General features: G+C 39.9%; 1 protein-coding gene across 1 annotated transcript in view; it reads right to left on the reverse strand.

Moving 5' to 3' along the window:
* Window positions 1-322: 322 nt before the first annotated feature.
* Window positions 323-11,990, reverse strand: part of LOC143285127 (ubiquitin-like protein 4A) — a 13,441-nt gene continuing 1,773 nt past the window's right edge. The window contains exons 2-4 of the mRNA XM_076592348.1: window positions 10,697-10,802; window positions 7,644-7,870; window positions 323-3,019 (exon numbers count right to left, since the gene is read on the reverse strand). Of these exons, the coding sequence (XP_076448463.1) occupies window positions 2,936-3,019; window positions 7,644-7,870; window positions 10,697-10,802 (417 nt within the window). The 3' untranslated portion in view covers window positions 323-2,935. The remainder of the gene's footprint in view (window positions 3,020-7,643; window positions 7,871-10,696; window positions 10,803-11,990) is intronic.

Here is an 11,990-nt window from a genome sequence, read left to right on the forward strand (position 1 = left end):
AAAATGTGAAGTACAAAACACAATCTGCGTTTGCATTTGCCTTTTTATTTGATATATAACATTTATATGCCCTTATCTTCAGTACTTTTTGAAATATAAGCAAATTAAAATCATTGGCGTGTTTTTGGTGTTTTTCTGAAAATTTTCTCAGCATAGCCCATAGCAAAACGTACTAGCAGTGAAGGGGTTAAGTTGCCTCTCTTGTTTTCTTTCTTTTTTTTTTTTGTTCTTTGTAATGAAAGTGCATGTTCATGTTTTCTTGAACACAATTGATCAAAACTCGTGCATGTACATTTAAAAACATAAACATACAACACACAAATACGTTTTTAAAAAAGGAATTTTATTGTTCATAACCCAGTTACACAACTGCATCCGTCCTTTTATTGATTTTTCTTTCGCTCCAAGAAAAGACGTTCATCATCATATTCTCAGTCTTCATTTCAAAGCTTCAGATCTCTCTCTCTCTTACACACACACACACAGCTTTACTTGCATATCTCTCCTCACACTCTCCATTTCTCCCACACCCACTCTTTTCCCTCCCAGCCCATACCACCCTTTTGCCCATTGACTACATACACACAATACATCCAACAACCAACCTGTCTTGAAGATCCAAACTATGGTCATTAAATTAAGTTTTAAAAGGAGAAAGGACATGATCACTACTACTGCTAACCATATTCTGTACAAAAAGCATGTCACACTCGTTCCCGTTTTGGCATTCACAACTTCACAAATCCACCCCTTCTCATGCTTCCTTCATCACAACAGTTACTCTATGATCCTTAGCGACAACATTTGTGCATATACTTTTGTACATGTACAAACTGAACTGTTGAATTATGCAGGAACAAATGCAGGCACATAAACTGTACACTGTGACGGTTATCGTTGAAATTAAAAAGGTCCCATAGCCTTTTACAGCCACCAGGGCAGTGAATTCACACCCACTGTGTCCTGGCATTGGAAGGCAGGACCCAATCCTATCCTTCCACCATTTTAACCTTCCTCAACCAAAGTCTGTTACTCATTCACACTTACCATGTACCACAATGATGGAAAAAAAAAGGGGGGAAAAAAGAAAGAAAAAAGACGCCTTTAAAATGACAAGAAAAAATGTTGCAGAATGCAGGTTTACTTTTGGGGGAACACAAATATCCAACTCCACTGGCCAGCTTCTTGGCTGGTAAATTCATTCATGAAACAAGATGCTGGACAAAGTTTTCACTGGAGTAAACTGAACTCACATTTTAACTATCTGAGACTTTTTTTTTTCCTGTTTTCATTCTGCCCTGCTATAATTGTTAGCTTGTATGTGGCATGTCTGAACTGTGACCTTATATAATGACGAGGTCACTCAAGACAACAAAGAGTACAAACCAGAAGCTTTCTGAATTAAACTTTGCAATCCACATTGTTCTTCAGTTTCATGTTCCCAATCTGTTCTGGCGATGCTGCAGTCATGTGAAGTTGCCCTCTCTTTCTTGCCACTAATGCATTGATAAACAAAATTTCAAATGTCACTTGATCCCATAACATCAAAAGAAAGAATGTAGAATGAACATAAATTCACAGTGCTGCAGTTTGCAGTTGCATTTTTCTGTTTGTAGAACATCGCATCCAGTGCTTTCACACTGATTCTTCACCTTGCACTGCACTCTGCATAAAACATTCCTCTGTGTGGCATCTGAAATGGAGGCTACTCTTATGATGCCACACCACCACACTACTCTGTCATAAGGTCAGGTGGCTGTGTCACCCATCTCATGGACCACTGGGCTTCTGTCCCATGCAGGGTTCCCACATTTTAGTTCAGTTACTCAAAGAGGTGTCACCGCCTTTGGAAAAATCCATATACACCGCACCACATCTGCTTAGCAGATGCCCCGGACCAGACTGAAAACATGTCTTTATCAAATACAAAAGTGAACAACAACAACAACAAAAAGTCTGCTTCACTGCTGATGAAAGAGATCAGGGGATACCAATTTTCATCACTTTTTGTGTTTTTCATTGAACAACGTTTTGTTTTGTTTATTTCTTGGTTTATTTTGTTTGTTTGTTTTAAATGCATTAATCTCTATGCTGAATGGTAGTGGTCAAAGGTTTCATTAAAATTCCAAAACTTTTCCAGACCGTGAATGGGAAAACATTGATTTTTTCCCCAAAATTTTTACAGCCCTGGAAATGGTTTTCTCATTTTTCCTAGGCTTTTCCAGACTGAACGAACCTCATCCCTAAATGTTGGCAGTGCCCAGTGGATCGAGGGTAGAGAACAACATCATATATATGCAGACCCACCACTGCCTTACCTCCCTCACTATACACTGTATGCTTGTCTGTTTGTACTGTAACCCCTGTCAGTGTTAAATAACAGGTTACAGAAACAGGCTGTCAGAAAACGCCATGGAAACAGAACATCGAAATGAAACATACACACACACAAACACATTAAAAAAAGACAAAAGCACACTTGCAGTATGGCTTAAAAGCGTGACACACATAAAAGCCCATTCACTGACACACAAACTGGGAACTGGAGTTCCAGCCAATGACTGATGCAGGTGGAGAAAAAAAACAGTAACTATGTCCACATCATCCACCTGTTCCATGTGAAAATATTCCTTCAGCTCATTTTTAAGTGTGGTTGTTTTTTTGTTTGTTTCTTTTTCCATTTTCCTCCCTCCTCAAACAAAATGGCAAGATAAAAAAAACAGCAACAAAAAACAGAAAGATGCTTTTAAGCACCACCACAGTCCTGGTCAAACATTACTTCGTGGAAATCAATAAATAAAAATAAAAATGGGAGTGCTCTCAGTCTCCTGGTGTTGCATGGTAAGCTGTGCTGTGCTGTATTATTTAAGAAAAGATTAAAAAAAAAAGAAAGAAAAAAAAAAGTCTACCCTAACTCTAGCCACAGAGACGTCCATCATTGACGAAGCTGACGCATTTTGTTGGCAGCGAAGCGGTCAATATCATCCAGGCTCAACTGTGAAAGTCCCCGCTCAAAGCTCTGAAGACAGACCAGAAAAGAGTCAAGGATTATTTTGAAACTTGAGTAAAAAAAAAATAAAATAAAAAACAACATCAGAATGACAAATAGAAATGAGTGAAGAAATTATCTGAAATTTAGAATTAAAAATCATTTGTATGTACTTAAATACATAAATAAATAAAAGGCAAAGCCGTCAAGACTCACTTGTGCTTCATGCTTTATCCAGTAAAGGAATCATGAGGAGAAAAAAAAAGAGATTTAAAAAATCATTGAAAAGTTCTCTTGGGAGAAAACAATTTTTTTTAAAGAAAAAAAAAAGGCAAAAAAAAAAAGGCATGCAAGTGGGCTCAAACCATGCATCTTCAGTTCTGATGCAAGCAGACTAATCCCCAAGGCTGCAGCACATTTGACGTCAAATGACAAAATTTGAAACTTAAAAAGTAATGATGACATTTTCTTCTTCGTGCCATGAATAGATGTGATTGTAGTGGATGTAATAACACTGTTTGAATTCTGTTTTTTGTGTATTTTATTATATCTCGATTATTTTTTTATTTTGGCAGCAAAGGAGACGTTGCCATCTCCTTCAAGCACATTGCAACACATTGTAGATCTCTAGATCTGCGCAAAGCAGTCTACAACAGGCTGAAAGAAACTATTCATTCAGTTTTTCTTTCATGTTCATTCCAGTTAATTCAGTGTCCACTTTAGAATATTTATATGCAGTAAACACGTTGATGGTGTAGTTAGTATTGCTGTAAATGTTATGTCCAGAATTAGTGTTTCTTTCCTTTTAATTGTGAACAAGAAACACGAGGTCATGTCATCTTCGAAAACTTAGCTTCTTGTCAGCCAAACTCAGTGGAAAGCAGTTTTTAGAATTTTTGGATTTCATAACACATCTCAAAGAAAAAAAACGTTAATAATTCGGAAAAACGGCTTCACTCCGGAGACTTACAACCTGTTATTGGTATGACTGTGAAGATATTTTTTCATACTTTGTTTAAGCCAATTTTGGTATTGGCAGACAAAGTATTTCCTGAGAAAATGGCAATGTTAAAGTTTACCACAGACACACACACACACAGACAACCGAACACCGGGTTAAAACATAGACTCACTTTGATTACACAAGTGAGTCAAAAAGAGTGTCCAGATAAAACACCATTGAGTACCATGCTTAAGGTAATTCCTTGTAAATGCCCACCCTTCTGAATAGATTGAATACTGCACACGGTGTCCAATGCCATATGAACACCCAACCTTTGTAACATGCCAAATGTTGCACACAAGAGTACAATACCATATCAATGCCCACCCCTCACAAAAGGATGACTGTTGCACACAGTGTACAATACCATATGAACACCCACCCCTCACAAAAGGCTGAATGTTGCATATGGGGTCCACTACCATATAAATACCATAAAAGCGCCCACCCCTTACAATGGGCTAAGGGTCTACTACCATATAACTATCATATAAATGCCCACCTCTTGCAATAGGCTAAATGTTGCATATGGTGTACAATACCACATAAATATCATATGTATTTGTATTTGTATTTCTTTTTATCACAACAGATTTCTCTGTGTGAAATTCAGGCTGCTCTCCCCAGGGAGAGCATGTCGCTACACTATAGCACCACCCATTTTTTTTTTGGTATTTTTTCCTGCATGCAGTTTTAATTGCTTTTCCTATCGAAGTGGATTTTTCTACAGAATTTTGCCAGGAACAACCCTTTTGTTGCCGTGGATTCTTTTACGTTCGCTAACTGCATGGTGCACACGGGACCTCGGTTTATCATCTCATTCAAATGACTAGCTTCCAGACCACCACACAAGGTCTAGTGGAGGGGGAGAAAATATCGGCTCTCATAATTTGAACCAGCGTGCTCAGATTCTCTCGCTTCCTATGTGGACGCGTTACCTCTAGGCCATCACTCCACATATATATAAACGCCCACCATTTACAACAGGCTGAATGTTTCACACAGGTACAATACCATATAAACAACCAAACCTCACAACAGGCTGACTGCTGCTCAGAGAATACAAATTTTAAAATACCATATAAACTTTCTATTCTGAAAGTGAAAGCAGGGGAAGCACAGTGTGTTTGAAAATAGGAAAAATTAATCAAAATGGGAAAGATTACAAGATGATAATATGGTCATTTATTTATGTTTTTATCATTAATTCCATGTGTTTTAATTACTGCTGTTTATCAGATTTAATTTTGATGTAAATTACCACTGATTGTTACATTATACTCTCCATGACCTAACAGGGAACAAAGGATGAAATCTGTGTACTTGCAGTCACCTTTCACCCTCCTGAACTCTGTGTCTCCCAAGGACACTGTTCAGAACGACATATGACCTCTCATCTTCCTGAACTCTGTGTTTTCCCAGGGACACTGTACAAAATGATGACCTAGCACTGACATGTGACCTATCACCTCCATGATCTCTGTCTCTTACAGGGACAGTGTACAAAATGATGACCTGGCACTGACATATGTTGTGACCTTTCACCCTCCTGAACTCTGTGTCTCCCTGGGACACTGTACAAAATGATGATCTAGCACCGACATATGACCTTTCACATTCCTGAACTCTGTGTCTTTCAGGGACACTGTACAAAACGATGGCCTAGCACTGACACGTGTCATGACCTTTCACCCTCCTGAACTCTGGGTCTTCCAGGGATACTGAACAAAACAATGACCCAGCACCAACATGTGTCATGACCTTTCACCCACCTCAACTCTGTGTCTTCCAGGCACACTGTACAAAACGATGACCTAGCACTGACATGTGACCTATCACCTCCATGATCTCTGTCTCTTACAGGGACACTGTACAAAATGATGACCCAGCACCAACATGTGTCATGACCTTTCAGCCTCCTGAACTCTGTGTCTCCCTGGGACACTGTACAAAATGACGATCTAGCACCGACATATGACCTTTCACATTCCTGAACTCTGTGTCTTTCAGGGACACTGTACAAAACGATGACCTAGCACTGACACGTGTCATTACCTTTCACCCTCCTGAACTCTGGGTCTTCCACGGATACTGAACAAAACAATGACCCAACACCGACATGTGTCATGACCTTTCACCCACCTCAACTCTGTCTCTTACAGGGACACTGTACAAAATGATGACCCAGCACCAACATGTGTCATGACCTTTCAGCCTCCTGAACTCTGTGTCTCCCAGGGACACTGTACAAAACGACGACTTAGCACTGACATATGACCTCTCACCTTCCTGAACTCCCGTGTCTTCCAGGCACACTGCTAAAAAATGATGACTTAAATAAGACATGTGACGTGACCTTTCATCCTCCTGAACTCTGGGTCTTCCTGGGATACTGAACAAAACAATGACCCAACACCAACATGTGTCATGACCTTTCACCCACCTCAACTCTGTGTCTTCCAGGCACACTGTACAAAACGATGACTTATATAAGACCAAGCAATGACCCAACACCAGCGTGTGACCTTCCACCCTCCTGAACTCTGTGTTTTCCAGGCACACTGTACAAAAAGACGACCTAGCACCAACATGTGTCATGACCTTTCATCTCGCTGAACTGTGTCTCTCAGGAACACAGTACAAAAACAAATGACCTAGCCGACACGTGAACTTTCACCTTCCTGAACTCTGTGTCTTCCAGGGACACTGTACAAAACGATGACTTAAATAAGACATGTGACGTGACCTTTCACCTTCCTGAACTCTGTCTCCTAGGGATACTGAACAAAACAATGACCCAGCACCGACATGTGTGTCTCACCTCCATGAACTCTGTGTCTTCCAGGGACACTGTACAAAAAGACGACCTAGCACCAACATGTGTCATGACCTTTCACCCTCCTGAACTCTGTGTCTCCCAGGAACACAGTACAAAACAATGACCTAGTCGACATGTGAACTTTCACCTTCCTGAACTCTGTGTCTTCCAGGGACACTGTACAAAACGATGACTTAAATAAGACATGTGACGTGACCTTTCACCCTCCTGAACTCTGTTTCCTAGGGATACTGAACAAAACAATGACCCAGCACCAACATGTGTGGAGTGTTGGCCTAGAGGTAACACATCCGCCTAGGAAGCGAGAAGATTTGAGTGCACTGGTTCGAATCGTGGCAGTATTTTCTACCCCTCCACTAGACAAGTGGTTGTCTGGACGCTAGTCATTTGGATGAGACAATAAACCGAGGTCCTGTGTGCAGCATGCACTTAGGACACGTAAAAGAACCCACACAACAAAAAGTTTGCCCCTGGAAAATTTTTTTTTTTTTAAATCCACTTCGACCGACAGAAAAAACAAATAAAATTGCAGGCAGGAAACAATACCCCAAAAATGGGTGCCGCTCTCAGTGTAGCAATGTGCTCTCCCTGGGGAGAGCAGCCTGAATTTCACAAAGAGAAATCTGTTGTGACAAAAAGAGTAATACATTTCACCTTCCTGAACTCTGTGTCTTCTAGGCACACCGTCCAAAATGATGACCTGGCACCAACATATGCATGACCTCTCACCCTCCTGAACTCTGTCTCCCAGACACACTGTACAAAATGATGACCTAGCATGGACATGTGACATGCAGTGACCTCTTTCTCACCTTCCTGAACTCGGCCAGCACCAAGTCGGCATCCCTCTCTTTGAAGTGCCTCTTAAGGAAGACGTGCAGCTTCTCCCACACAGGTGGAAGGGGGGCAGGGCTCGGGGCAGGGGTGGGGAGGGTCTGGCTTGGGGTGATGGGGGAGGGGGTGTCGCGCACACATCTCTTCACCACCAGTGTCAGGCGCGCTCCGTCCTGGATGTCATAGTCCTTCAGCAGCTTGTCATCTGACAAAAAATTAAAAATAAAATTTAAAAAAAATTATATATATGTATATATAAAAAACAAAAAAAACACACAAAAAAACAACAACAATAATAATAATAATAATAATAAGAGTTATCTAATATGAAGAGCTATAAGAAAACACCAGCCTACCCAAAAAAAAAACAAAAAAAAAATACCAGCCTACCCCGAATAAAAAAAAAAGGGGGGGGGGGGGGCGGGAAGTGATAAAGGGATACACTAACCAGCTCTGCTGACCAGAATACCATCAACCAACTGACCAAAGTACCAACCTAACCACACCCATGGAAACATGCACATCAACACATAAGAAGACTGAGAAAAAAACAAAAAAGAACATAAAGCCTAGATCTACTGAAAGAAATGAACAGCAGACAAGATCGAAAGGAGAAAGAAGCTGAAGATGTTATACAAACTGATGAACCCACAAGCTACCAACCATCTAAGCAAGAGATGGACAAACACAATTCATCTTCAATCACAATTTGAAAATGAAATAAATCAGAAACAATACAAAAATACTCAAAAACACCAAAACAATAAGGTGGTCTATAAATAAGTCTAGTTCATCTTTGATAAACAGCACATATTTGAAAAGTTTGATTTCCCTCTCAAAAAAAAAAAAAAAAAAAAAAAGAGGGGGGAGGGTGGTTGGAGGGGGGGGGGGTGGTTGGTATTCCAGAAGCTCTAACTGTCAGAACATACACACTGTGTTGTGAAAAAAGTGCTACAGTCCAGTTGTTAACAGAGATAAATTAATTAATGAATTTTATTATGATTATTAGATGTGATGTCAAGAGTACACCAGGTATTCTGAAAGTATTATATATTACATAAACAAAAATATGATGTATATAAAGCTGTCAGAACACACTAGGTGTTCTAAAACTACTGACTACTGTTTATCCCATCTGACAATTTTTTTTAACAAACCTATCCATTAGCAGATGTTTTCGAAAATCCAACCCTCTAAACAGAGTTGCCTACAGATACGGTCGGTAAAAATGGTCATATAAGTAAAAGTCCACTTGTTGATCATACAACTCAGTATAAGTTATAACAAGTGAATGCTGGAGTTGCAGCCAACCTTTGTTGCAATCATAACGTTCAGACAATCTAGTCTAAAGTGAAAGTATATACATGCAGCATGCTTCATCAGAAACAGGCACTCCCCTAGTGCTTTTCACTTCCTGCAGTGCTCTGTTAGTCACTTGGTGTTTGTTGAAAAGCCAGCACTTGGCTGTCTGGCTAAAGTCCATTTCGTTGGCAGTCACCAAGTTTACAACTCTTCTCCTGATTTCATGACCAGGAAGAGGCAAACATGCATACACAGAGACACAGACACAGAGACACAAACACAGATGCGCGCGCACGCTCGCACACACACACACACACACACACACAGAGGAGACTCAGATATCATTAGTGCTACGGAATCAAGAGACAAGCAAATTGCAAAAATACCTACTTTTTCACCAGTCCCTGAATGGGAGCAGTGTAAAGCTACCTTTGACATGGATTATACAGATTTATCCAAGAACCAGTCACCATTTTTGTTAAAACCTGAAGTGCTCTCCCATATAGAAAATCAATATTCTAATTATCTAAAAATATACACAGACGGATCTGTTCTAGAAGATGGTAATTCAGGAGCGGCTTTTGTAATTCCTTCATTTAGATTAGAAAAATTATACTATATTGGTAGACAATATTCCATTTTCACAGCTGAACTTATAGCCATACTTATGGCCTTAAATTATATTTCAGACATTCCGAAAACTGTCAGTGAAATTCTATTATGTGTAGACTCGAAGTCAGTATTAAAAGCTATAGAATCTCCAAATTCAAAGAAGCGAATAGAGATGACAATGGAAATAAAACATATTATTCACCAACTGACAAAACAGGGCATTAAATTAACTTTCTGTTGGGTACCTTCGCACTGTGGAATATCTTCAAATGAGTGGGTAGACCAAGCAGCTAGAAGAGCAGCACGTAATTTCGAAGGCGCAATACAACTTGACATCCAGTTAGATCTACATGAATACATTAGTTGTACAGAAAATGTATCTAGAAATCGATTTAAGAAATTACTTATAGATTCAAATAATCAATATTACCAATGTTGTGTAAACACAAAGAATGCAGCTAATCCCAAACATTTTCTAAATTTGACACCAGCAGCACATTCAAGACAAATTACAAGTCTAATGTATAGAATTCGTTTAAATGCCTTTCGTACAAACTTCTCTAAAAATATAAAATGTATATGCGGTAAGCAAATAACTGTAAGTCATCTACTCATTCATTGTCCGAGCATAAGACCGTTAATTCCTAAAGATGTAGTTGATGACTTTTCTTCCAATATTTCATTAGCCACTGAAAAGATTTTGAATGATTATTCATTGCTTAGAATGTTTTCGGAAATTTTAAACTCCAGTCCAGTTGGTATCCTCCTTTGATGTGTTATAATTAATGTTGTTATTTATATTTACATTGTTATAGGTTAATACTTGTTGATATGCATATACATATTCTCCTTCCCATGACACCTCATTCAATACACACCAGAATCTCTTTAGACCTTTTTCTTATAATATACTTTTCCTCTGTTACATAACATGAATATTTTTTTTTACACTAATATTCACATGCATTCCCTTTCCTTTATCCACTTCTTTACTCCTTTCCGTCTAAAAACACTTATAGTGAATAGACGTTAAACTGAAGATAAAACAGAGGAGACTCGGACAGAAACTGAGTGCCTGACAGAAGAACACAAAGGAGATGGTGAGGACAAGAGTCACCTGTGAGTGCTTTCCCACGGTACAACAGTTTCTGTTCTCCTGCAGGGATGGCCATGAGTGTGTGGACCAGCCCTTTCACCTCCCTCACTTCGCTGCTGGGAGACACCTGAAAACACACAGCACCGTATGGCACTGGTTTAACAACTTGGGGACACCTGAAAACACAGCACCGTATGGCACTGGTTTAACAACTTGGGGACACCTGAAAACACACAGCACCGTATGGCACTGGTTTAACAACTTGGGGACACCTGAAAACACACAGCACCGTATGGCACTGGTTTAACAACTTGGGGACACCTGAAAACACAGCACCGTATGGCACTGGTTTAACAACTTGGGGACACCTGAAAACACACAGCACCATATGGCACTGTTTTAACAACTTGGGGACGCCTGAAAACACAGCACTGTATGGCACTGGTTTAACAACTTGGGGACACCTGAAAACACACAGCACCATATGGCACTGGTTTAACAACTTGGGGACACCTGAAAACACAGCACTGTATGGCACTGGTTTAACAACTTGGGGACACCTGAAAACACACAGCACCATATGGCACTGGTTTAACAACTTGGGGACACCTGAAAACACAACACCGTCTGGCACTGGTTTAACAACTTGGGGACACCTGAAAACACACAGCACCATCTGGCACTGGTTTAACAATTAGGAGAAACCTGAAAACATATATCACCATGTAGAGCTGGTCCAACAACTAGGAGACACCTGAATACACACGGCATCACATCACACCGATTTAACAACTAGGAAACACTCACCATGTAGAACTGGTCTAACGAATACAAATAGGAGACACCTGAAAACATACAGCACCGCACTGGTTTAACAACTAGGAGACTCCTGAAAACATACAGCACCACACTGGCTTAACAACTAGGATACACCTGGAAAAAAACCCACAGCACTGTATGGCACTGGTCTAATCACTATGAGACACCTGAAATTAATGATAACACACACACACACACATATATATATATATATATATATATAGTGCTCACCTCATGGCACTGGAGATACCTGAAACCACAAAGCACCGCATGGCTTCGGTTTAACACACATAGATATAAAGCACTGTAGTGGTTTAATACAAAGGAGATACCTGACAAAACATTATATTGCAATGCACCATACTGGTTTAACAGTCCATCACACTGATTTGACAATTGCATTCATAACCCCTTCCTTGACTGCTTCACTTCACTCTGTGCATGTGTGTATGTGTGTGCGTGCTTTGCATGTGTGTGCACACTTTATGCGTGTGTG

The sequence above is a fragment of the Babylonia areolata genome, chromosome 8 (genome assembly GCF_041734735.1).
Source record: "Babylonia areolata isolate BAREFJ2019XMU chromosome 8, ASM4173473v1, whole genome shotgun sequence".
Taxonomy (NCBI): Eukaryota; Metazoa; Mollusca; class Gastropoda; order Neogastropoda; family Buccinidae; genus Babylonia; species Babylonia areolata.